The 27578-nt window shown below is 39.6% G+C and overlaps 2 protein-coding genes across 2 annotated transcripts; both read left to right on the top strand.

The window, feature by feature from the left end:
- The first annotated feature begins 4 nt into the window (after window positions 1-4).
- Window positions 5-8836, top strand: LOC144025877 (small ubiquitin-related modifier 2-like). Its single transcript, XM_077532265.1, has 4 exons — window positions 5-202; window positions 2657-2788; window positions 6890-6961; window positions 8105-8836. Exons 1-4 carry the CDS (start codon window positions 182-184, stop codon window positions 8165-8167), a joined length of 288 nt encoding a protein of 95 aa, XP_077388391.1. The 5' UTR covers window positions 5-181; the 3' UTR covers window positions 8168-8836.
- Window positions 8837-10400: 1564 nt separating this feature from the next.
- On the top strand, window positions 10401-22195 carry LOC144025808 (jupiter microtubule associated homolog 1-like). The gene is made up of 5 exons (XM_077532150.1): window positions 10401-10647; window positions 15095-15237; window positions 20236-20390; window positions 21208-21238; window positions 21647-22195. The coding sequence occupies exons 1-5, from the start codon at window positions 10592-10594 to the stop codon at window positions 21781-21783; spliced, it is 522 nt and encodes a 173-aa protein (XP_077388276.1). The 5' UTR covers window positions 10401-10591; the 3' UTR covers window positions 21784-22195.
- The last annotated feature ends 5383 nt before the right edge of the window (window positions 22196-27578 follow it).

Below are 27578 nucleotides of genomic sequence, written 5' to 3'. Positions count from 1 at the left end.
CCCACGCCCAGGCTGGCGTCCACCCGCGTGACCGCCGGCGGCCAATCGGAGCCCACTATTTCGTGCGCGCCCCGGCTCGGGAGCGCGCACGTCGTGTTTGGAAACTTTTAGCGGGAACGCGCGCGTGCGCGCGCCCGTGTTCTTTGTGTGGCAGCAAAGAGAAACCGCCAAAAGAGTTACCATGGCTGATGAGAAACCTAAGGTGAGTGCCACTACAGCACGCCGGCTTTAAATCCGATTTTAATCCACAACGTGGGAGGCGCAGGGGTTCGAATGAAACGTGAATTTCCATGTGCTTTGTTTAATCTTGTCTAAGTTTGCAAGCTACAACTGAAGTCGTTGAACCGACTTGGATAGACCGGAAGGCTTGTGCACGCGCATTGAGCGGCGCGCGGCCGGCATTTTGTGTAGGAGCACACGGCGCAGCCAACCAGCTGGTGTCACCCTCAGTTCATGGCTCCATTCAACATTTCCATCCTTTCACTTGTCGAATTGCTTGTAATGGGGAGAAATACTCCCATGTTGTCCAGTGATGGAAAGTAACAGAGTACAAATGCTGTGTTGCTGTATTTTTTTAGGCATCTGTACTCCGATTAAGCATACACTTGACAAATACATTTTATTGTAAACCATAGAAATTCATATTTAAAAGAAAAATGCTGATAAAACGCCAATAGACCCTTCTAGCTGACGTCACAACTTAGCTCCCTCTCCACCTCACGGAGGACAAGCCCCCCATAGCAAATGAATGTAGAGAGCTTGATTTTTGCCGAGCGTTTTCGTTAAAAGATGGGAAATATGTCAAGTGTCACAAAAAACATCCCAAGTAGGACACTACATTACTGCGAATCATTGAAACAAGCCGTTTGGAGCCGCTAGCTCCAAAAAAATTGACTTGGTTGGAGGGCAAAGTGGAAGTGGAAGCAAGGTATGTTGTTTTTTGTTGAAACAGTATGTCAATCACTACTCTCATGGTGTAAATTGTCATTCATTAAATTATTTGTGTCCGGATATATTCGTCTTTCTGTATCTCTAAGTCTTCAAGCTATATTACCTTGCTGTAGGTGCTAACAAACAGACCGCACGTTTACAACACATTCCTCAGCAGAGATCAAGCCTGAGTTATTGTTGTGAAAATTGTATTAAATCGTTAACTTTTTCTTAAAAAATACTTAAATACTTGTGCAAAAAAAGTTTGAATGATGGTTTCATTAAAGATAATATGGCACATTCATCATCACGTCTGCCTCGAATTTACAATCAGTTTAATGTTATGACCCACTGTATATGAAAACAAAAAACTACCTGATATAAACTGAACTGAGCATATCCTCGTAGTTTTTATGGGTGCAAAGCAGTTGCGTCGTAGTTTCATGCTAGCCACCGTACTCGTCTTTCACTCCTGACTGTCTTCCGCCTGGTCTAGAATCGCAGCCGGCAGCCGAAAGAAAGATCTCATCTGTATTTGAGCCATTAGAGCATCGTAGGCCGCGCACAAGTTCACCATAGCATTGCTCACTGATTTTTCAAACTGTTTGACCTATTTTCTAGATCACACTGTTTTTTAATTCACTCGCATTGACGTCGCCCTGCCCTCCACTTCAAGTGGCTCACTTAAACGTGACGTCACACTGGAAGGGTCTATTGCGTTTTCCGTTAAATAGAGGGTGTGTTCTCCAAAATACATATATATTGATAAACTATTGTCAATTCCGAGTTAACGTCACAAGTCAAAATGGTGAAATTATACTCATCTTCAATTGAAAAGCATTGAACTTTGATTCCTTTTAATTTGATTTTTGAGGATTATTTTTGATTAAATCGCATCGGTGAACAGGAGAATCTGCAAGTAAGCAGGGGTCCACTGTAGTAGAGGAAACATGTTTAAGTTCCCTTCTTTTTTTTTAGGGGTGGGTGTCATCGGGGGCCCCACAGAGTGCGGGGCTGCCGCTTTTCCATCCCTGATTAGTATTTTCTGTTGTAATCAGTCCATAACGTTAACACAACCAGCCATGTGAAAATCCTACCATATATAAAATACATCGTAGCGTGTTGGCCCTTTTGAGAGTACAAATTTTAAATCTGATTAGTTCAAGAAACAGTCCCATTGTTAATATAATTCATTCAGAACATTCAGGAGTGTCTGATATTTCTGCAATGCAACGCATTGTAAATGCTTCCTTTAAACGGTGAAAACAACTGGCATATTAAATTGCTTTTTCCTGTGACTAGCATAGACTCTAGGGCCGGATATTGATTCTAATTTCCTCAGTTGATTTGATTTTGATTCACATTTTGATTATTTATTTATTTATTTATTTATTTATTTTTGATTCAATTCGATATTGATTAACTCCGGAACATCAATTCTTCTTAATATCAAGGACAAGAGGAAAACTCCACAAACATCCATCCATCCATTTTCTTGACCGCTTATTCCTCACAAGGGTCGCGGGGGGAGCTGGCGCCTATCTCAGCTGGCTCTGGGCAGTAGGCGGGGGACACCCTGGACTGGTTGCCAGCCGATCGCAGTACTCCACAAACATTAAATTGCAATTAAATTGGGACGGGCCCGACGCCAGTAATATGCTCTGACCTCCCCCAATTGCAACGGTATAATTTCTGGTTTGTGTTTTTTCCTGCTCATGTCCCATAGGAAGGTGTGAAGACTGAAGGTAATGAACACATCAACCTAAAGGTGGCAGGCCAGGACGGCTCCGTCGTGCAGTTCAAGATCAAAAGACACACGGCGCTCAGTAAACTCATGAAGGCCTACTGCGACAGACAGGTGAGCTCTACTTGACGCCTGACAGTCAGATCTTAATTTACGAGAGCCCCATCTTACAAGCTTTTCCAGTTGCTTGATCAGATACACCATTGCTCAAGTTAAGCGGGGTGGGGGAATGTAAGCAAGGAAACGTTTTCACTTTTAATGCAGCGTCTTTGGCAGTATAGTCTATGTTGAAATTATGGGTCCTGAAAGTTTTTCTTTCCATCTGTGAAGTGGTGCAAATACTGTATTTGGTGTGCGGGGCATTATATGAAAATAATTTAATGACTTGATGCTTCAGACAAGGAACAACTGTTCGCACTCTGCAAGTATGTTTTCTTTTATCATGTGATTAACTAATATTGTTGTCACACTTCACATTATGCACCTTAACTCATTATTAACCACTAACAAAGTGGTATTACTGCACTTTGTTTTGTTAAATGACCTGTTAAACAGTTTTGGTAAGTTGATAATTGATCATCTTTATGTTGTATAATGTTAGGTGTCTTTTTATACAATTCACTATTTATTTATAACAACCCAAACAAACATACAACCCCTGGCAAAAAGTATGGAATCACCAGTCTAAGGACGAGCACTCACCCCGGGTTTTCACCGGATGCGGTTGCGGTGCGGTTGCGGTGCGGTGCGTCTTGACTGCGTGCTCCGGACGGGTAAATTTTTTTGTCAATCCACACCGGCTCCGCACAGCTGCGGTCCGGCAGCTCCGTCGCCGCCCACTTCCCAACGTGTCTCGCGTGACGACGCGCGATCATGTGGCATTTCACAACGACAAACATACAGAATGTCTGTGCTCAACAGAGAAGCAGAAAGAGAGGTGGACTTCTTTTGATTTAACCTTTTCTTCTTCTTCTGCTATGAGATTCCATGCAGCATCCTTTTTTTGGTTGTCCTTGTAAAGTATATTAATAACGAGAGTCGGGTCAGTGCGGGTCCACTCTTTATTTCTGTCTTCCGCGTCCGGCTGCCGCTCAGTACGGCAAGCGAGACGGGCACAACAAGCAATCGCGAACATCAAACTCACAATACATTACAGTCCTTATAAAAAGGATGTGCCGTGTCATATATTATTTTGTGGTTTTCCACCTCCAATATAAACCTCTCCTCGTCCATGTTCGCTGGTGTCTAAACCGTGAATGAGCACATGGCCCGGCGACGCCCACGTCACGTTTTGCTGAAAAACTTGCGAAATAGTTGCTGGCGAGTGTTTTATTCTGAAAGGTAACCGGAAATTTATTTTGAAACTGCCTCGGTCTTCCTGTCCCGCTCGATGTGTTTTGTGCTAGCTTGCCATTTGCCGGAGGCCTACCGCTGCGGCGTCCGGCAAAAATAGAAAATAGGTCTATCCGGCACGCCTCAGGCCTTCCGCAGTCGACACGCAACGCACCCGCAAGCGGTGTAAACTGCACCATTCGAATGAATGGAATCTAATTGCTTGCGTCGCCGGACCGCACCGCAACCGCACAGCAACCGCATCCGGTGTAAACCCGGGGTCAGACGTTTTATTTTGTAGATCAACCTCAGATAAAAAGCATGAAACAGTCATAAGGTCATTGAAAAAGTGCAACATCTTGGCTTTCAGTAACACTAAAAGAAATTAAGAAAAAAACATTGTGCTGGTCAGTAAATGTTACTTTTATAGCAAGTGCAGGGAAATAAATATAGAATCACTCCATTCTGAGGGAAAAAAATATGGAATCACTCCATTTTGAGCAGAAAATAAGGACACATCCAGTCAATTTCCTGTCCTTAATTGGGCAACTGCCCCGAATTACATCTGCTCGTTAGTCAGCAGTTAAAAACAGTGCCGTTATCACACCTTGGAGGGCTGCTGGACCAAGTGGATTGGCAAGAATCATGGCTCCAACAAGGGAGATGTCTCTTGAGACCAAAGACAGGATTATCAAACTTCTTGAAGGAGGTAACTCTACATGAATGGTTGCCAAAGCTGTGGTATGTCCACAGTCAGCTGTATTGAAGATCTGGACCAAGTACAAATAGCATGGGAAGGTTGTTAAAGTCAAGCGTACTGGTAGACCAAGGAAGACATCTAAGCGTCAAGACAAACAACTAAATGCCACATGTCTTGAAAACAAAAAATTCACAACAAGACAAATGAAGAAGAAATGGGAGGAAGCTGGAGTCAATGTATGTGACAGAACTCTGCAAAATCGCTTCAAGGAAATGGAATTTACATACTGGAAAGCTAAAAGGAAACCATCATTGACGCATAAACAAAAAAGAACAAGACTGCAATGGGCTAAGGAGAGGCAATCATGGACTGTGGATGACTGGATGAAGATTATCTTCAGTGATGAGTCACAAATCTGCATTGGACAAGGTGATGACACTGGAACTTTTGTTTGGTGCCTTTCCAGTGAGATTTGCAAAGAGGACTGCCTAAAGAAAACTTCCAAATTCCCACAGTCCTTAATGATATGGGGCTGCATGTCAGACAAAGTTACTGGGGAGATGGCTGTGGTTAAATCTTCAATAAATGCACAAGTTTACATTGACATTTTGCACAGCTTTCTTATCCCTTCAATTGAAAAAATGTTTGGGGATGATGAATAGGGCTGGGTTTAAAATATCAATACATCTATCGTATCGATACACCATTTCATATCCCAATATCGATACATAAAAACATGTATCGATATATCCCCCCCCCCCCATTTTTGTCAATTTATTTACACAGCCTGTACTGTGGTTGTAATTGATTTAAATTATTATTTATTGTTTTTATAAGGCCATATTAAATCAAACAGATTAATGCAACTGCAATGGATTCAATTCCTAATGTAAATATTATATATTTTTTTATTCCTCAACTGAATCGAAAATTGTTCTGAATCGAATCGAATCGGGCCCTTGTGAATAGAATAGAATCGATTCTGGAAATCTGAATCGATACCCAGCCCTAATGATGAAACCATTTTCCAAGATGGCAATGCATCATGCCACAGAGCAAAAACTGTGAAAGCATTCCTTGGATAAAGACGCATCCAGTCAATGTCATGGCCTGCAAATAGCCCAGATCTCAACCCAATTGAAAACGTGTGGTGGAAATTGACAAAAATGGCCCACGGCAAGGCTCTGACCTGCAAAGATGATCTGGCAACTGCAATCAAATGTAACTGCAATCATGTTTTTTCTTTGTCTATTTTTCGTGATTCCATATTTTTTTCCTCAGAATGGAGTGATTCCATATTTATTTCCCTGCACTTGCTCTATAAAAGTAACATTTACTGACCAGCACAATGTTTTTTCTTCATTTCTTTCAGTGTTTCTGAAAGCCAAGATGTTGCACTTTTTCAATGACCTTACGACTGTTTCATGCTTTTTATCTGAGTGTGATCTACAGAATAAAACGTCTGAGTGATCATTAAGACGTCACAAATGTGCAACACTACAAAAGGAGAGGGGACAACTTGAGCCAACAACCACAACAGATGGACCAACATGGCATGTCTAGTATTACTGGTAGGGATGTGATATTGCCTCGTACCTGACGATTCGATCCGTATCACGATTCATAGGTCACGATTCGATTCAATACTGATTAATCCCGATATGAATTTACAATTTTTTTATTTTATTTTTTTTTATTTTTTTAGAAAATACCTTTCAGTAAACTTGGTCATGTATCCTGTAAGATTTGTATGAAATTGTATTATTTATTGATCTGAAACTTCAGTCTTATAACTGTGAGCCACTGTATTTAACAAACAGTAATTGAAATAAAATATTCAGGCTTCCATTAATATAACATTCTTCCAAGATTAAAGTGCGAAAGTTAGACGTTTTGTTGAATATTTTTCCATCAAAAATGGATGTTAAAAAATCGATTCGGCTGCCTATTGAATCGATTCGAGAATTGCGTGCTGTAGTATCGCGATATATTGCCGAATCGATTTTTTTTTTAACACCCCTAATTACTGGCGTATTTCGTTATGATCTAGTTTATCTGTATGACGTCAAATTGGTCGATAATTGCCGAAAATTATCGACCACCGATATTATCGTGCATCCCTAGCTTTAATATATCACTATCTACATTGAAGATGTATGCTGACAATGTGTATGTTCTTCCAGGGACTGTCCTTAAGCCAAATCCGGTTCAGATTTGATGGACAGCCAATAAACGAGAAAGATACACCATCAAACGTAAGTTTAAAATATTTAAAAACCAACAATATGCCATTCGAGGAGCATCTAATCAAGTTCACCCTTGTGTTTATGAAATCATATCCATGTGATTGCTGTTGATGCATTTGCAGCTTTCGTGTCAAGTCTTGGTCAAGGGTTGTCCAGAATTTCATGCATTCTTTACCATCTTCGCTCATAGGCACGCTTAACTATTTGATATTCACTTTTTTTCCCATGGACAAAATGTATCCATGGTCTCTCCAAGACCCATGATTTGCAAACATGCAGAATCTCAGATATTCTTAAACGAACAAAAGCGGGTCTGTTGACAAGTAGGGCATGGGATAAGAAGAAGGCATGTAATTATAGTGCAGATCAAGACATTAGTTTTTACTTTTTTCCCCCGACCGTTTCCTTAACGTCTTAGCCAGCTGGAAAAATACAATATCTCCTCAGATCACATATCTAATCACATATAAAAGAAAACAAAATAAAATAAAAAATTTTTTTAAATAATTTAAAGTAATAATAATAATTTAAATAAGCCAACCTCTATGCGGAAATTCACCTATTCCTGGTGTCCTGGAACTTATCACCAGCAAAAAGTGAGGGAACATTGTATATGTTAGCATTAAGCTAGCATAGCGGTGGGCACACTCGGTCCTCGAGGGCCGGAGTCCTGCAGGTTTTTGATGTTTCCCTTCTCCAACATAGCTGATATCTGATCAGCTCATCAGCAAGCTCTGCACAAGCCTGATAATTATCCTGTTGATTGGAATCAGCTGCGTTGGAGCAGGGAAACATCCCAAACCTGCAAGACTGTGGCCCTCAAGGACCTCAAAGTGATGTAATCACAGTAATCTCCCATTTCTTGACAGTGAGCGATTGAGAACGGGTGTTTAATGAGCTTAAACGTGTTTAAAGCGTGTCTTTCTGTATAGCAGATTTTCACCTATTTCAAACTTAAAAACGGGAAACTTAAACTTTCCAAATGGTATGTCTGCTCCACAAGTGGCTTATGGCAGTGACAAAAACAAGGAATATCATAAACACAGCAGGGCTGGAATGGAGATATTTAAAAAAAAAAAAAAAAAAAAAAAAAGTGCAATGTTTGAAATCTTCTAAAAGAAATTACAATATTTTTTTGTTCTTTGTTTTCAGTTGGAAATGGAAGATGAAGACACAATTGATGTGTTCCAACAACAGACAGGAGGCGTGATTTAATCAAGCGTCTCCATATGTCATCTTTCCTCATTTAACAGAACCGCAGCCTGGTATATACATCATTCACATCTTGTCCTATTGAGGTTTAAATGACTCTGCTGTACAGTGTTTTCAATCTTGGCCCTGTTACTTCTATACTTTTTGTACATAAACCAATCCAGATCAATGTCCAGCATTTAGGTCGTCAAATTGGACTGAATCTCAAATAAGAAATATTGTAAGTTTTCCAACCGCCAGACAACCGGGAGTTTTGCTTGTAAATTAGTTCTAAAGGTGAGCTGTCTGTGACGTTCACACTACTTAAAAAAATGCGGTCACAAGGGGCCAAACCACCCTCAAAATTGATTTGCGTGATCAGTTCACTGTTCGTGTTGCCCGATTGCGAGCTGGCCACTTGGAGCACATCCATAATTGTCAGGGCTTTATCAAACTGTTGAAATGGGTCTAAAATCTAATTTGGTGACATATGGAAATAAATTTGATTTTTACCTTTATATGGTGGTGAATGTGTGGACAATTGCTTTGATTAATCCGTTAACCAGACCAAATGTCTTTTTTTTTTTTTTTTTTTTTTTTTTTGAAAGGGGGAGGAGGATATTTTGCCATCATGCAAATGATCATTATTGTCTTTAAGATACCTGTTGAAATAAAGCTATTTTTTTTCCAATACTCTTATGTTGTGATGCTTTCCAGTGTGACTGTTTATGAAAGTGCCATATGATTGCAGCTGTGAGTTTCGTTGGCATAAGATACAAACAGTGCTGGATAAAGGCTGGCCATACAGAAGTGTATTTAAAACTTAAACCTCCAGAAAGGGATTATAATTACAAAATTTGCCCGGGTTTAATTATTTCATGTTTATTAATGGGTTGGGGAATCCAGAAAGTAAAAAGTCTGCCACATATTGGCTTGAGCCACAGGTGCTTCTTCTCAACTAGCAGGTAAACAAGCTAATCTCATACGGAGCTCCTAAGGTGACATGGTAGGATGGATAAAAAATGTTTTTAAAAAAAACTGCGTTCTCTCGCAAAGATTGCGAGGGAACGCAAAGTTGTTGTTTTTTTGCCTACCGTGTCACCTTGGGTGCTCGGTCGTCTTCCATGGGATCAAAAGCGACGAGGATGGAACGTTTGTAAACATGAAACAAAACAGTAGGGAAGCTTTCCTAAAGCGACTCGGATGGAGCATTTATTTATTTATTTATTTGTTTATACTTTATTGAACCAACTGTTGCAAACTTACAGTAAATATCAACAAGACAAACCAATGCAACAACCAAACAAAGAAAAACAAGAAACAAATATTAAAATGCCAGGGGAATACAATACTCGAAACAAAATTACATTAATGAAAATAAAATGTCACTTTTCATCCATATAACTTAAATTTCGCACATGCATTCAAAGTCCTCGCAGCCTTTTTATTCTGGCAGCCACTATGGAGCATGTATTTTCCCAGTTCTTTGTTTACAGGTCGCTTTTGGTCACTTGGAAGATGACCCGGAAGTGTTTACGGCGCACCTAAGGTGACACGGTAAGCGAAAAAAAACAACTTTGCGTTCCCTCGCAATCTTTGCAAAGTTGTTTCGCAGTCTTTGCGAGATTGCGAGGGAACGCAAAGTTGTTTTTTTCTACCATGAAGCACCTGTGGCTCAAGCCAATCTGAGGATGTGCTCTGCTCTGTATATTTGGAATTACATTTCCCAGTTTCTCTTTAAAGTAGTGTATTCTGGTAGGTTAAATTTGACCCCAGGGCTAGTTTAGAAGTTTTATTATTAAATCTATCCAACTTTCTACACCTCATAATTTAATTAGTGTTGCAGAATAGTCTTAAATGAATCTAATATGCATGTTTTAAGAGAGTGTGTGTGTGTGTGTGTGTGTGTGTGGGGGGGGGGGGGGGGGGGGGGGGGTCATGCCATCAACGGCATTTGCATGTTAAATGCCACATAGGAAGGCCATAGCTCAGACTCAAACCCCCAACCCTGTGAGGCAGCTGTCCCAGAGCAAATCTACTCCATTTAAAAAGAAATTACACAGATCCCTGGAAAATGGACACCCTGTATAATGAAATTAAAAAAAATCAAAGACTGTAATCACAATGCAAGCAGAAAAAGGCCTTGGGGTCACTGGGGAAGAAGCTGCCGCCAACAACAGAGGTGAGTTCCGTGTTATTCATCCAATGAAGATGGGGAATGAAGATGAGTTACACGAGGTTCCGTCCAATCAGAGCCAGACGAATGACAGTGGGCGGACTCGAAGCTTTGCAGTTGCCGTTACCGAAGCAGCTCTTCTCCGTGGACTGACGGCTTCGGGCTTTGCACAGCGTCGGGTGGAGACCACCGCATTTTATCCCCCTTGGCTGTTGACTTTTTTTTTTTTTTTTTTATTCGTCGCTTCGAACTCCCTGAAATACCCTTCGAAGATGACGACGACCACCACCTTCCAAGGAGTGGATCCCGGTGCCAAAAGCAGTTCCAGGTAAACGGCAGCTTTTTACACCATTTGGCGGCGGTGAACAAAAGGAGTGGATGCGGCTCACAAAAACGCCTCTTTTTCTTCACTAGAAGCTAACCCGCTAGCCACCGTTAGCCTGCTGGCGGATTCCTGTGGCTTGAGCTGAACTGTCACACAATCTTGCTAATTAAGTTAATCTGATGCGCCGTTTAGACTTTAGCTGCTCTGCATGGGGTCATTCTGTCTGGTCATTGTTCAATAGTTAGGTGGCTGACCTTAAAACCTGGGGGGGGGGGGGGGGTTGGATAGTTGTTTTTTCTTCCATATATTAAGTAACTAACTAGGCCTAATGACTTAATACTCACTCTTGTGATACTGCTGCAGTTACAGTTGTGCGTATCTTCCCTCTATACTTGGAGTTTTTAATGCTTTATAGGAGTTTGACAATGCTCTGAAAACAGGAAGTCTTCTGGATCTGTAAATGTCATCTAGCGCAGCAATAGTTTGTTGGTTGTTGCCAGTTTAAGTAAAAGACAATAGTGTGTTTAAAACCCCAATTTGTGAGTAAACCCCACTTCAGGGCTATTCATCCAAAAGGAATGCAGTCATATCATAGCTGGAAGTCATGAATCTCGCCTTCTCGCCTCCCACTTGGCCCACAAAACAATGCAAAGAAAATGTGCTGTCTCAGTGCACGGATGGGGAGGGGGGCTATGAATCGGGGAATATTAATCAGATTTGGGGAGAGGAGACCTGTTATTTTTTTATTTTATTTTTTTGCTGAGCAAATCTGTGTCAGTCGTCAAGCATTTTGATCTAGAATGTAGAGGAGAGGGGTGTGTGTGTGTGTGGGGGGGTGTTCGGGCGGGGGCTTTGAGTTCGCTAAGCCTCCCAAATCTCTTCTTCAGATCTTTGCTCTCGCTCCTTTAAAGTCTCATTTACTGCTCATCTTTGCGCCTGGTTGGTCTGTAGGGCTCCTTCCAGACGCAATCAGGTGACCCGAATGAGGCTCAGATCTCACCAGGCCACCAAAATAAAGCACATGCCTTATCAGACTTGCAGTCTTTGGCCCCACAAACGCTCCATCCTTCCTCCCCTCCACCCCACCCGGCCTCCGTCTGCTAAAGCCGTTTCACATCGATGTCATTTGCAGTGTGATTCTAGGGTGGGGTCCGCTGCCAGGCCGCTTAAAGCCTGCCTCTTGCTCTCGCTCTGTGTCTGCGTGGAAAGCATGAGCTCATCTCCTGGCCGGGTAGGTGAGCTGTGCTTTAGCTTTTCCCACACAAGCCAAGTGGGACAGACACGGATGCACAAGCACTGATTGATAGACAACACACATATGCTGTCTTTCCATATTGGCCAGCAGAGCCTTGGACAGCTGCTCAGTGTGTCAGCTGGTGGCTTCTGAGGAGAGAACAAAAAAAAAAAAAGAGGGAGGGGTTCAGTTGGCCTTTTTGTCCTTTGATAAATAAATAAAGCCTTCTTCCTTATTATTGTCTTCCTTTTGTTCAAGTGGTGGTGTGATGATACTTTGCTTACCAAGTCTATTCATCCAGTGACATACATAATGTCGACTTTTGTTGACCAGGGTTGAGTAATATTAACCCAGAAGAGAGCAATGGATTCAATGTAGCCATTCAATAATGGAGATAACCGCCCTCGTGTGTCTGTCACTGCAAAAGAATCCGATGGTAGCAGCTAGCTGGAGTCAGCTGCAGGGTCGACATTCTGTGACAGAATGACAGCCAACTTAGAGAATGAAGAGATCATTTTAGTGTGCACTTGACTCACATTCATCAAACGTTACAGGCTCGGCATACTGAGAAACCATATTGTCACTGATTACTTTTCAGGAAAATGAAAGTTGGTGTGAAGTTGGACAGAATGCTTTTAAGATTAATTAATCCGTGCGATAGACTTGCAACCACAAAATAAAGTGACAGATGAGGAAAATTTGGGGAAATTAATCTAATATTAAAGAACTGCATTTATATAAATCAAAGCATACCCCTTAATAATAGCCTGAAACCTAATAGATGCCTAGTGCTCTCTGCAATCCATTACAGTATATATATGAGGAAATGATGCCTGCTTACAGTAGCAGGCAATGCATTTGCTACCCAGGCCTTCAGTGGGCAGTGGGGCACTTACCTGACTTAATCCACCATCACATCGCAATTATACAAACCATCAACCGTACATAAGGCGAGGCGATATGGACAACAAAAAAAAAAAAAAAAAATCTCTTTTCACCCCACCTCCCTCCCACTCATTCTGGATAATTAGGATTTTGATCGACGTAATAAAATAGAAACCAAATTTTGGGGTGTTATTTTGGATGAAAATTTGAGTTGCAAAGCGTATATACAGTATATCAATATAAAAGAAAAATAGCAAAAACAATATCTCTGTTACACAAAGTAAAGGATTCACTGGATAATAAAGCACTTCATTTATCATTTTACATAACACCATGATTGTTCCATATCTGACCTACTATCTTGAGGTTTGGGGAAAAGCCGATAAAACAAACTAAGTCAATATTTATATTGCAAAAAAAGGCATAAAAATAATCGCTAGAGCCATTTAGAGGTCCAACAAATCCCTATTTCTTTGGTTAAAATCGAATGTTTATGAATTGGTAGATTACAGTATTCTGCCAGTTATGCTAAGGGCACATAACAAAATGTTGCCATTGAATAGTCAAGAGACATTTAATCCCTTATCATACGAGCAATTTTGCCGAAAATGCTTTTTAAAAAAAAGTTGCATTCAAAGTAAGTTTGAAGCTGTTCCTGAACCATTTAGAGTATCGGCATAGTTTATAATTTTTTTTTAAGAATGTTTGCCCGCCAGAGACCATCCGAATTTTAAGGGGTTTTTAATAAAAGAGAAAAAGCAAGTAGAAGTTAAAAGGAACACGCATCCAAAAAAAAAAAAAAAAGAATTAGGACCAGACTGATGGAGCGTTGTTTCAGTAAAAGGAATCAGTGCATGGAGCAATCTTAATAAAGAAATGAAAGAATCCAATTGAAAAATTAAATTTAAAAGAACGACTTAAACCAGATTATTTAAGAAATGTGAACAAGATTAAGTTTGAACATTATGCCATTGCCATTTTTGTGTTTATGAATGTCAGAAATCACATTGTAAACCGAGTACGGATGTGACTTAGAGATTTAGATGTCACAATTTAATTTAATTTTTATTTTTTTATTTTTTTTATTACTTTACCTTGTAACTGAACTCTGTGGAGAAACGAGGCAGAGATAATAAGACTTGTCTTATTTCTGCTCCTTTTCATTCAGCACAGATTAGAAGAATATTGTTTTACATTGTCTTCTCTTTCTTTTTTTTTCTTTTTTCTTCTTTTTTTTCTTCTTTTTTTTCTTCTTTTTTTTCTTCTTTTTTTTCTTTTTTTTCTTCTTTTTTTTCTTTTTTTTCTTTTTCTTTTTTTTCTTTTTTTTCTTTTTTTTCTTTTTTTTTCTTTTTTCTTCTTTTTTTCTCTTTTATTTTATATTGTCTTCTCTTTCTTTTGCAAATGAATGAAATAAATGGTTGAAATGAAAAATGAAATACAACACAAACATTTATTTAAATGTTTCATTTATTCAAAAATAATTTCTGTGCAAATGTTCAAACAACTGTAATGTATGCTGATTTTGAATCATTTTTAACTTACCGGTAAACTTAACATTCATAGTTTGTGCTTAAAGGGATAGTTGATTCATTGGGCCATTTTTTGCAGTAAAAAGTTAATATTTTGTTGATAATTGTGTGATAATGTTAACTTCATAATTTTTAATGTACAATTAATACCTTTTAAAAAGCCATTTTTCTACTTGCTGTTGACTGATGATGACATCACCTGTGCTGCGGAAGTAGGTAACGGCCAATCATGGCTCAGTTTATTGACCAAACCCACTAAACAGGTGGCCGTTAGGCCCGTTACCTACTTCCTTAGCACAGGTGATGTCATCATCAGTAGACAGCAAGTAGAATAAATAGTTTTTAAAAGTATTAATTGTACATGAAAAATAATGAAGTTATCATTATTCATTCTGGATAAAATATTAACTTTACACTGCTGAAAATAGTTCAATAAGTCAAGTGGGGCCATCTTGCTGAAATTTGTTTGGTTCAAGAAACTGTCCCATTGGTAATATGGTTTAGGACAAGTTCCACGGGTTACCACTACTGATTAGGAAAGCCCTGGGTAGATTATGTTGACATGGAGGCAAAGAGGCTGAAATCTGATTGGTTAAAAAATAAATAAATCCTAGATCCACAAGTACTGGATGCAGTGCAGCCAAGAGAAACACTACTTAATGAAGAGAATTGACTGTTGGAGATAAATTAATATGATTCATTAAAGAATATTGGACTTAGGTTGTAAATGTGCAGTCGGTGAAACCAGCAGGGACCTCCCAACTGTGAAACATTAAAACTTGAATAACTTGCTTTTCCCTAGGGTACTACGACCACCAGGTGGCGCCTCCAGCTTCACCTTCGGCACAGACGAGAACACCACCCCACAGCGCAAGAACAAGATGGCCTCCAGCATCTTTGCAGAACCCGAGGACCCCCATGCTCATCGGAGGAACAATCCGCCCAGTCAGTTCTTTTTTCATGTCATCTTTTCAGATTCACCACTCTGCAATATGCTGTACTTTCAAACACATCACTCCATGTTGGAAAAGTTACGACTAGTATCACTTCGGATTTTTCCGTTGAATCCGTCAGAACATTCCATTGGTCTAATATACAAGAAGAGCAACTCAGCAGTGCTGGGATACGGGTAATTTGACCCGGGGCTTTGTTATTGGGGGATTAGATCAGCCCTCAATGGAAAGAAATGAGTCAGTTCAAGTATGGGCCTTGTATATACATGAGCAAGACATAGACAAAGGCGACGTAAGCTCCTATGATGGTTAGTTAGTACCTGCCTGTATGCTTTTTGTCCCGATGAGCTACATTGCTTGTTTAGCGCCATCTTTAAGTGGGACGCTGTTGTTTTTCCAGTTTGCCAGAGTACTTCATGTTCACAGGAATTCACTGGATCACAGCATCACGTTTTAACTTTTCACTAGAAAAGCATCTATCTGCATGGCGTGACTGTTTATTTCATATACAGTTACCTTGACTTCGCATTTTAATTTATTCTGGCATCTCTGTGTTTTTCACTGTTTGTCCCAGACTTATTCGAACCTAATGTAGACTATTTTCACCCGTCGCCTTCGTCTAAAAATCATCCAGATTTTCAGTCTTGAGGCGACTAGTTGAGCAGTGATGAGAATTTAAAGATTTGTGCTCCAGCTATTTGTAGTACTATCAATCAATCAATCAATCAAACAAACTTTATTTATATAGCACCTTTCATACATTCAAAATGAAACTCAAAGTGCTGAACATCCATAATTAAATAATAAGAAACAGCACTAGTTAAGACATTTAAAAACTTATAAAAGTACCTTAAAATCAGTCCTGAAACGCACGGGGAGCCAATGCAGCGATTTTACTATAAATTGGTTGCTAATGCATAGAATTAAGACGACATGGGCACAGACCAATAGTGTCGATTTGTAACCAACCTCAAATTGACCATTTTTGGGCATATGAGGTTCCCCTTGACAGCAATGATATGCTACCCAAAGGCAACTCCTTCCTTCTTATGGAATGGTCCTTCTTCCTGCTCGTATTGTTCAACAAGGGTGAAGGCCAAGTTCAGGCCAGCCTTCCTGTACTACTTCCTATCGACAAGAACAAGTGGGAGATGTTTATTTGTTTGAGAGTGTTTGTCTTGGCTTTCCCTCATGTTTAAATTCTTGTAACGAGCAAGATGCTAGTGACCCCCTTTTTGTGTCGAACAGTTTGTTCTTTCTTCACATGGGTTTCATTTTGTTAAAAAGTTGAAGACATTTTTTTTTTTTTTTTGCCTCACCATGAACGACAGCAAGAAATTGTAGTCTATTACTTTGAAGTACAGTGTGTACGATGCAGTATGTTTCCAAAATAAACACAGTCTCGCACACTGTACCGCACAAGAATGCTTCACCACCCCTGGCTATGAGGTACTTTAATGTTGGTGGTGATGCATGTAGTAGCTTGGATTCACGGTCACTGTGAGTGACTTGAGTGTGTTGACTGTTGCTAACTTTAGACCAGCTGTTGGGTTCAGCTGCTCAGCTGAGGCAAATGTCCTCGGGACCCACATTCTCACAATCTTCGCCAGACTAGGAAACAACACAAAAACGGTTTGGACTATTGGTAAGGATGCACCAATACCAGTTGTTGTTGTTTTTGTTTTTTATACTACTTCCATTTATATTAGAAATAATTCATAATACCATTACAACTTAAAATTTTGATGAAAATGTTTTTATGCTAATAAAATTTATTAATACAAGACTCCATACTGTACTTTCTGCAAAAATTACTGTTTTCTAATTAGAACTGTTAAAATGCATCAATCAACAAGTAATCAATTAGCAAATTATCGGCAACTATTTTAATAATCGAGTAACCGTTTGGAGCCATTTTTGTAATTAAAAATTGTCCAAATGCTTTCAGCATATCAACAGTAATTGTTCTCTGATTTCTGTTGTCCTTCATCAAAATAAGACATTTGCAAACATCTGTTTTTACTTTGGAAAACAATGACCGAATTGGTAAAGACTGGTTCACACGGCAGGAGAATTGGCCCGATTTTAGACCCGAATTTCCTCTCCGGACATGCGTAAGGACGCGCCGACATCCAAACGATAATCTTAAAACAGATTTTTTTTTTTCGGCTGAAAAAGAAAAAAAGGGTAGTATCATGACTGGTCCTCCTGTTTGTTGACTCGGAAGTCACGTTTAATCTCAAGAGGTTTTGCGAGACTTCCCATCACATTCATGAATGAACACTTGTTTGTATGTGTGTTGTGTTGATTGTGCCATATAGCGGCACACCACACACGGTGCGTTCAAAACTGTTAGTCTACTGCCGTGACTTTTTTTTTTCTGTTGACATGTGGCATCTCTCACAACGTGTAAGTCGGGCGACAATTTTAGAATCTTGCAAACTTGAATTATGTGAACCAGTCTTAATTGATTGAATAATCAATAGATTAATCGATTCTAAAAATATTCGATCGTGACAGCACTATTTCTCATGAACTAAACCGTGTTAAAATGGTTGAATTATAATTGGTATTTAAACAGTCCATTGCATCACACTTCACATTTCGACATCTTGACCCCAAGAATCGTCGATGCCTGACAAATGAACAGGATGTTCTCAGAGAGACCGTTAAGAGTCAAAGTGAAGTATTAAAACAACACCTGTTGTGAATTTTGCTGTTGAGCTCCTTGTCAAAGCAGCAACGACAGCAAGTTGTGCAAAAAGTACTGAAACATTGAACTGTTTGGAAGTTTGTGGAAGTTCAAATTAAGTTCAGAGGTTGTGTGCAGTTATTCTCAAATTGTGGTAGGAGTACCACTAATGGTATGTGAAAGAATCACTTAAATATAAATTAGTAATAAATATTAGATTGCAGCATTTTTTTTTAAGTTAAGTTCAGTTGCATTGAAATGAATACTGGTCAAATAAACTGATTATTTAAGTTGGGGAAAGTATTGAACTTTTTGACACGTTTATTCTGTTGGACAATGGGAATTATTACTCGGGATTTACTTATTGTGGTTGCCTTTCTTAGTTAGAAAATGCTTGTTAGCATTAGCATAGCTGCCTCTTCCTCCCTAATTAAATCTAAACTCATCATGTCACAGTCAAAGGTAAATGAGCGAATCAGTTTTGATCAGCTGCTCAAATTGAGCAAAGTTGAATGGTCTTGTATGTTGTCATTAAATCGCAAGGCTTCCACTCGTGGCTCCAAAAGGTTTGGAACAGTTTTGCTTTGTTTTGTTTGTTTTGGGGCGTTTTGCCTCGAATGGACAAGACAGCTGAAGCGAGAGAAAGGGAGGGAATCAATGACATTCAGGAAAGAGCCGCTTGCCACAGGATTTGAACAAGAATCACCCACTCCAAGGACTGGTTTCAACACATGATGCAAGTGGTCTACCAGTGAGATAAACACCACCCTGGTCTAGTACATTTGACATAATAAAATAGTGTTGACTCGTTCAAGTCTCAAAGGGATTAGTTGATTGGAAAACTGTCATGTCATCATCATTACAGTGTTATGATGTTGATGTTTTCCTGTCTCCTCCAAGCTTGTGGATGATACACACTTGACCTAATGCACCCAGGGGATCTGTAAGTTTAAGTTAGAAAGACATTGATGTCATCATGTTGCATTATATTTTATTAATTTCCTCTTCTTCCCATTTGATTTGTGTTGCACCGTCCAGAGAATGCCACAGACTCATAAACCCAGTGCCAGTAATGAAGGAAGCGTCGTTGTCGAGGGGCTGATGCGGAAGCTTTTCACTCCATTAACCAGAGTGGCCGCTCCTCTGATTCTTTAGCATCCATTGTTCCCCGCCTGACAAAGACGCTCTGTGCTGGTTTTCAGGTTGACCGCCTGCATGGAGCTATTCCATAGCATTCGCTGAGTCACAACCCTTTCCTGTTAGAAGTCACTTCTGTATGTATGGTTGTTTCCAGAAAGTTGAGTATGTTTGTGGTTGGAGGGGCTAGTTCCTGTTTGATTAAATCAAAGGGTGGTGAAGTAGACAAGACCACCTTCCTAAGATAAGAGGCACAAACAATAATATTCACAGAGTACAGTCCATGTTTAGTGAAGAGGGAGGGATGTGACTTAATTAACAGTGACGATTTGCAACACTCCAAAAAAAGAAGTCCTTTGAGATGAAGTCTTGACTTCAGTCATTCAACTATTCTTTATGAAATAAAAAAATAATAATACATTGATTCAAAAAGGTAAATGAATAACTCTGTATGTATAAGTCTTACAAGTGTGTGCTGTACCTGCTTTTCTGTTTTATAGCTTGCCTCACTGGTGGTTTACAGCACATGGGTCTGGGGGTGACTAATTGCATTAGGCTCCATATTGGAAGACATCTGCTCACAAGCCTGAATCACTGTGGGTCATCTGTCTCAGCGGTTTCCTGTCTAATCCTTCTGTCATTCGATCCAAAAACATACATTTGGATTCAATATAAGACCCAAAGCAACTGATTTACTAATGGATGTGCTTGCATAAACGGGCACAAAGCTGAATGCTTATGCAAAAAAAGATGGATGTGCTAACCAACCAGGTTCACCCAGGACTGCGATTTGGCAAATGGGTCAAATTCACGTGCTGTTAACTTCATACTGGGCGGAGTAGAGGCAATTGGATTACTTTAACATGAGCAATTTGTATTTTATTAAGCCTGAGATGAATTGCGATGTCTGGTTTTGCATCTTTGAATACCATTTGTGAAAGACAGTTGCAAGCAGACATAGCTGTGCGTAACCATAACTACGGTCGGCGACTTATTGTGGTGTGAATGAGAGGCCACGGGGAGAACAATTGTTTTCTACTGGTGTAAACATTAGTGAAGACCACATTTTGCACTTGTGGTAGTTTCCCAAATTTCCCGTTGTGAAAACCATCAAAGCACGCTTGCCCTTTTGCCTGAAGACTTTCCGGTTCACTTTCCCAGGTGCCAGTGATGCCGCCGCGGGGACCCTGTGCGGGGAGCCTTCAGCCCCGCTGAGACGGTGCCAGCAGCCTATTCTGTTCCCCAAGAACCCTCAGCCGGAGCTCACCACCATCCACAACTCTGGAGCCGCTTTGGTGTGGAACCAAAGACAAGAGGTAACGACACTCCCGTGCCGTTGTCTTTCCGAATCAGACTTACCACGGATGAGATGTGACAGCTCTGGGAAAACTTCAGAGTGAAGGAAGACTCTGTTCATCGGATCGGATCTAATGTACTGTTGGCATTTAATGTTACACTGCTGGGAATAAGACGGTTTTGACACAAATATTAAGGACTGAACCTCAAATAGTGGCCAACACTTGAATAGGCACTATGTCTCAGTTAGTTGCAAGCTGCACCACCTCGACCAGGGGTGTCAAAATCATTTGCATTGCAGGCAAGTTGGTAGCAATGCACAACTTGTGTCAACTAAATGAAGCTCCTCACCTCACTTCATCATAGTTCCTCGGCAACAAGTTGAAAAGCAGTGCTCAGGCCCTGTGAGTATTAATTGCAAATCTGATTGGTTAAATAAACTGTCTCATTTCTAATGTACTGTAGCTACATTAGCCAGCACTCCTTATTTTGAAGGCCCCGGGCAGATTACACTAGTATGGAAACAAAGAGGCTGAAAGGGCATTTGATTTTGATTTTTTTCCTTACTTTCTGTCTTTCTTTCTTTCAAATGGGTCCGTGTTTCTCATGAGAACCTGCAAGTTGACTGTAGAAGAGGACTTGTTTGTGCATGTTGAATTCCCCCCCCCACCTTCCTGAGTTGAAAGGCCAGGGCTTCAGCTGTCCTGCTAATTATGTCACATGATGATAGGGTGTTGTCCCAAGTCTGAATGAATGGGCCGTAGTTAAAAGGGTCACTTTGGTTCAGTGGGGCATGTTTACTTTGTTTTTTCATATTTTCTCATGTTTTTATGACAGGAGGAGAATGGCCAAGAACAAGTAAACACTGGTGAGTATCTTGACTTCCACAACACTTTCATGTATGAAAAAGGATTTATCGACTGGGATGTCAACCATTTTCTTTATAAAGTGCTTCTGCACTTCCCTTTTTGTGGTGTGATGGCTGGTTTGTTCTTTTTTTAATATTTAAAGAGCAAGCATGCCCTCAAATTAAAAGACTCTCAAGGGTTTTGTCAAGGGAAGGCCCTTGTAACAATGTTGCTCAGTGAGAGGGGCAGCCAAAAGGCAAGAGTGATGATGCATGGGATTTTATTTTCTGCAAATGTTTGTGATTGGTCAAGGATGGTTGCGTCACTATAATATGTTTCAAAGGGGGTAAAGAGAAGGTGATTGGTTCGAAACACAGGTGGAAAGTAACAAAGAACAAATAGTAACGGGTGTTGGGTTGACTTGGCAGAGTGTCCCGACAACGGGGAGACGGATCAGGAGGAGCAGGAGGCGCCACAGCCCTCCGCCCCATCGGGAAGTGCCAACTCCACTCCAGGCAGCCGAAGAAACCCACCTGGTGGCAAGTCCAGCCTCATCCTGGGTTGAGAGAGCCTTCTATTTTTTTTTCCTTCTTCCATTTGAACACTTTTTTTTTTTTTTTTTTTTTTTTTTTAAAAGATAAATCCCCTCTACCCTGTCACTCTCTTCCTCTCCATCAACCTGTCACCTGTGGGGCGTGTCCTCCACACGGTCATGTCCGCCTCCCTTCTAACACCAACATGTCCTTTTTAATCCTTTTTTCTATTAAAGAACTGTCGATAAAAGCACTTTACGTATCTCTGTGCCCTCCTTCCCGCCCGTTGGAGCCCATCCTGCAGTGCATCGCGCCTGCCGAAGAAGCCAAGACATTTAGCTCATCTCCATCCTGTTCATCCATGTTGTAAATGCTAAAAAAAAAGAAAACAAAACTGAATTGTTGCGTGAATTTCTAAATACAATAAAGATTGATATGAATTTGCTGGGGCTCCTTTGTATTTCTTCATTAAATTTAAATTCCAAATTTCTTCGAATGGCATCTATTTCATCTATGCCTCAGTCACTAGGTGCTTTGATTAAATAATAAATACACACCTGACCTGAAATCAACACCTCAAGAAAGAAAATACAGTCCCCTCCAGAAGTATTACAACCGTAAGGTCAATTCTATTGTATTTTCTAATTACTGAAGACATTTGGAATTCAGATCAAAAGGTGAATGTCAGACAAAAGTTAAAAAAAAAAAATACATCAACATGTTAATTGTGGACAGCGCATCCTGCCTTTGAAGCCAACCCACTTTTCAAATGAGCAACAGTATTGCAATGGATGTTATTAAAGGGAATATTATTAAATATTTGGTGGCACAACACTTGCATGCAGTAACTGCCTCGAGCCTGTGGCATATTGACTTCACCAGACTTGCATTCTTCATTTTAAATGCGTTTCCAGGCCTCTGCTGCGGCCTCTTTCAGTTCTTGTTTGGTCTCTTCAGGAAGTAAAATGCATGCTCTATTGGGTAAAGGTCCGATAAATTATTTGGACAGTCTAATGCTTGGTTTATGCTTGACACATCTGCGAGGTCTATATGACCAAATTATGTCTTTTCAGGAACAAGGCCCCTCCGCGCGGCATCCACGTGACGCTTGCGTACATGAACATACATGCGTCAAGCATAACCCAACATTATGACCTTCCACTTTTTTCCCCTGATGAAGTCCTTTGTTGTGTTGTTAGTGTCTTTTGTTTAATTTCTTGCACAATAAAGCTTCTCCTGATTAGTTTGGATGCATTTTTCTGTAAATTGCCAGACAAAATGGTTTTCAAATTCATTCTGCTGCTATCATCATGAGTTACAGCCTCATTTAAGATTAGTGAGGTTGATCCAGAAGCAGCCATGCAAACTCAAGTCCTGACCTCCACCATGCTTCACAGATGACCTTGTGTGTTTTGGACCACATGGATTTTGCAAAGAAGTGTGGAGATGAGCCATAAAAGTTTTGGAGAAAACCTTTATGGAGTAACTGATGAAACTAAGATTAACCTATACCAAAATGATGGAAAGGCCAAAGTATAGAGAAAGGATCTGCTCATGAGCCAATATATTACTTTTTTAATTAGAAATAATGAAAAAGGAAAAAAAATGTTTGCTAACCAAAATTCTGATTAGTTTAGAGTGTAAATAAGTCATAACATTTCTAGATAATTGTTTTTCATGATGAAAGGTTATAGCTGCCAAGAAAACTAACTAGCAATATTAGTCCTATTTTTTTTTCCTAGATTATTTGGTTTTCAAGCTAAACATGAAATACTTTTGTTTAGACAAAAGTTGTATTTTTTGCTCAACAAAAGATAATGTTCGAATATAATATTCGAGATAAGATGTAATTTTTCTTGAAAGTTGTATATAGAGGGGTCTTTTTTATTTATGAGGGGGGAAAGTTGTGATAGCTGTATTTTTAATGGAAAAAGATGGATGTTTCCTAGATTTTTTTATTTATTTATTTTTTTAAAGATTTTTTGTATTATTTTTCGTAATTTTCTAGATAGTCATATTTTTTTTAAAAAAGGGATATTTGGCTTTCAGGTGAAATTTATGGAAAATGTAAAAAATGACATGATGAAAGTAGGACCATTTAAGTAGAAGGATGCACTGGTGATATCATCTCAAACAATTGATTGAAAACAAAGTTAACAACAATAGTGGGTACACCACAACAACAAAAAAATGTCAAAGTCTCATTAACTCGTCATGTGCCCTTGAACATCAATTACAACTTGACGACATCTCATACTGTTCACAAGTCGACTCACTGTAACTGGATGTTTTCTAGATAAAGCTAGTTAATTTTTCCTGGAATTTATTTAACTAATAAAATGTTACCTTGATTAGACGAAAGCCTCTTTTCTACTAAATAATTCATCACTATCAAACAACTATTACTCTTAGTGCCAAACTCCCCCGGCCACTATTTAAACAATGTTTTAAAAAAAAAAAAAAAAGGAAAATAAAATGTTTGTATTATGTATTTTTATTGTATGCTAAAATGGTGGATTAAGCCGCAAAAGGTTGCGTTTCTCTCGCGTTCCCATCCTGTGTCCAAAGACGACATTATTTGACAGACTTGTGGATCTCCTTGCCCTGATTTATGTGCTGCGAGTGTGTGTTTTATTGCGGTGCTGATGTGGCTTGTGCGACATGCAATGAATATACAGCACTCTTCAAGGCTTTGCTTTATTTGGAAGTGCTCGCCTTGGCCTCAATTCTTTGGCTTCTTGAGCACCGTTTGAGAAAAGTTGGCTCCAGAACACGACTGGACCTTTGTGTGACATCAAATTTGATCCAGCTTACTTGTTTCTTTTTTACATACTATATTTGGTGAAAATGGACTTCACACTTGAGATTTACAAGGTGTGTCAGAAAGATTCTAGGACTGGTGTCACAAAACGTTTCCTTTTCAAAGTGGAAAGGCTGGAGTTCAGTTCACTTTCCCAGACTTCTCTGTTTACCAACAGAACATGGCAAAAACCATAACAAAGTTAAATAAATAAAGTGCATCATAAGTCACCAAAGACACTGATCATTTCATGTGTGCGGATTTCACAGAATACTTCAGACTTGCTTTGCTAGTCAAACACAACCGATTCTGAGGGATCCTGTGCAGGTAAGATTGTCATGGCAACAATAAAGCTAAAATCTGATAGCCAAAAAAACACACACACACACACCCCCACACACACACACACACACACACACACACAAAACAGCACTGCTATGTTCTCTTCGAGAATGGGAGTGACTAATGATGAATGAGCATGTCTTTCTGATGAGTCAAGACATTACATTTGCTTGCTTTGACATTCATTTTTAGTGTACAGTAATCACTCATATCACGTTTTTGTACTCCCAAGAAACAACAAATGCATTAGTTTTTGGGTTTCTTTCTTTCTTTCTTTCTTTCTTTCTTTCTAACAATCGACCTTTAAGCTTTCAAGCATTTTTTTGTCTTTTACAAAACCACAATATGCGAAGCTAAGCTAACTGGGCTGTTAATTTCATGCTGGATAATCTCTTTTTAGGGATAAAATGAATGAAGCAGATCATCCCAGTCGGATGATATCTTTGAAGATAAAACGGGTAATCTTTGTTGCAGTTATCCTTAGTTTTGAGCTGTGCCAAAACGTGCATTTTGGCCAAAAACCTCAACCCTGGTTTCCTCGGACCATAACATATCTTAAAATGTTTTGTTTGTTTGTTTTTTAACAGACAATGCGATATGGCCTGACTCAGTGAAGCTCCTCCCATTACATAAATCATAAATATTAATTGTTGGTGCAAAAGCCCCCCCCCCAGTTGACGTTGATTTAGCCCCCAAAAGGCACAAAAACAGTAACAGGTGCTTTTCATTGTATAAAGGGGGATAGGTTTCAAGACAAACCTGAATAGGGAATTTACACATATTGAGCCATGAAAATGTACGCCTTACTGAACTGTACTCAGTACATATTTGAACAGCGCTACAAAATAGCCACTGACTTAATAGGTTTCCCAACATAACTTTAAAGAAATTAAGTTTTGACATTACCCATCCAGCGCTTGCTATCTGAAGACATTTGTCCACACAAGCACAAACTGGATCTTCCCTCACTACCTGGAATTACATTTACAATTGGAACCTGAGCAGACTGACAGGAGAGTTGCAGTTTCCAGCCTGAGAGGCATGCAGAGGTCACTCGGGATCAAGACAGGCTCTTCCTATCCTGGAGACACGCCAGGATGTTGGAGCCACGTCGATGATTTTCACTCAGTTGGAACCCACATGGAAAGTCTGATACTTTTTTTTTTTTTTTTATACAGACAAAAAGATGGTGTTCGTTTCTTTCTAGAAGGTTTGAGGAATCTCATTTTAGTGCAACAAAATACCAGTCCCAGATGTGGAGACGTTGCTGTCTCTCACATGATGCATTTTAGTTCATGTATTTTCTTATGATTATCTTGGTGTATCTATACATTTGAAACTTGTTGGTGCTCATTGCGTTTCTTGTTTATGTCAGGACCTTCAGTCTGTAAGTAAAGCTGATTGAGTGATTGATGCAGAGTGTAACTCCTTTTTTTTTTGTAACTGATTTTTGTCTTTGGTCATGCTCAGCAAAACTGAATCTTCTCCAACCGCAAGTCATCTTTCTGAAAAGAGGCAAGCGTCTTCCTGTTCTCGCCCACAGGCAGCCACATGCTAACTGAATAATCAGCCTGGGTCATTTGCATCTTCAACCTTTTACGGCATGCTGGCCAGATGTTATGAGGCCCTGTGTGTATCTCTCGGGAGTCCTCAGACCAGACCCCCAAAACCAAGTGGACCTGTAAACGTGGGGAGAAGATAAGACGAGTTGTCCCTGATTGGCACAAAATTGCGATGAAAAAAGTGCGCACTTGGTACTTGAATAGAAGTGCAGATACTAAGGTAACATGAAAAATCAACTTAAGTACAGTAATAAAGTATTTGTACTTGATTACTTCCCACCAGTGCCTTGTTGAATCATAACAGCGCTGACTCAGCAAACTGGCCTTTCACTCAGCGGAAGTTGTAAACAGGATGTGATGATTGCTCAATGGCAGAGCAGCTGTGGTTCTTTTTGCTCCGCGACCGGGGGAAGAGCAACAGTCTGCTCTCACAGGAAGCAGGAAGTAATGTCACTTTAATTGGTCTCCAAAGAGTCTTAATTTGAAGGGGAAATGTCTTCATATCAGTGGCAGGCCATGAATTTGGTACCTGGGTCCAAAATATCCCTTGCTGTACTTTTTTAAATTGTGGCAAGGGGTATTAATTAAAGAGCTTTTAAAAATAAATATGATTTTCTTAGTAGTAATATAATTTTTATTATTGTTGTTCTTTTGTATTGTGAAATCAAGGGGTTTCTACCTGGCATATTTGCTTTGTAGTCTGTAGAGGGCGCTGTTGCTTCAAATGGTGTGATTCACCAAGTCTATTTATTTTATAAACTGTTCAGGCATTATCTTACCTTAATTATGCAATCTGAGAAATCCTGAATCCGTTTTTTTTTTTTTTTTTTTTTTTTTTTATCTTGTAACCAAAGTGTACAACACATTTTTAATATACATACAGTATGAAACGGCTACGCCTGATAAGAGGTTTGTGTTAAAACTTGCAACAAATTCCTAAATGTTGGAACAGAATGTACAATAATAATGTTGCATGACTTTGAGACTAAAACAATTTTGAGGGGGGAAAAAAAAATCTCATTATAAGAATACAGCTGCATTTATTTAGAATAATGTATGCTTTCAAAGGGAAAATACATGTATTATTAAAAAAGTGAAGTTGTATTTATTTATTTAAAAAGTC

This window comes from Festucalex cinctus, chromosome 1 (genome assembly GCF_051991245.1).
Source record: "Festucalex cinctus isolate MCC-2025b chromosome 1, RoL_Fcin_1.0, whole genome shotgun sequence".
Classification (NCBI taxonomy): Eukaryota; Metazoa; Chordata; class Actinopteri; order Syngnathiformes; family Syngnathidae; genus Festucalex; species Festucalex cinctus.
This window is presented reverse-complemented; position numbering and strand designations above follow the sequence as displayed.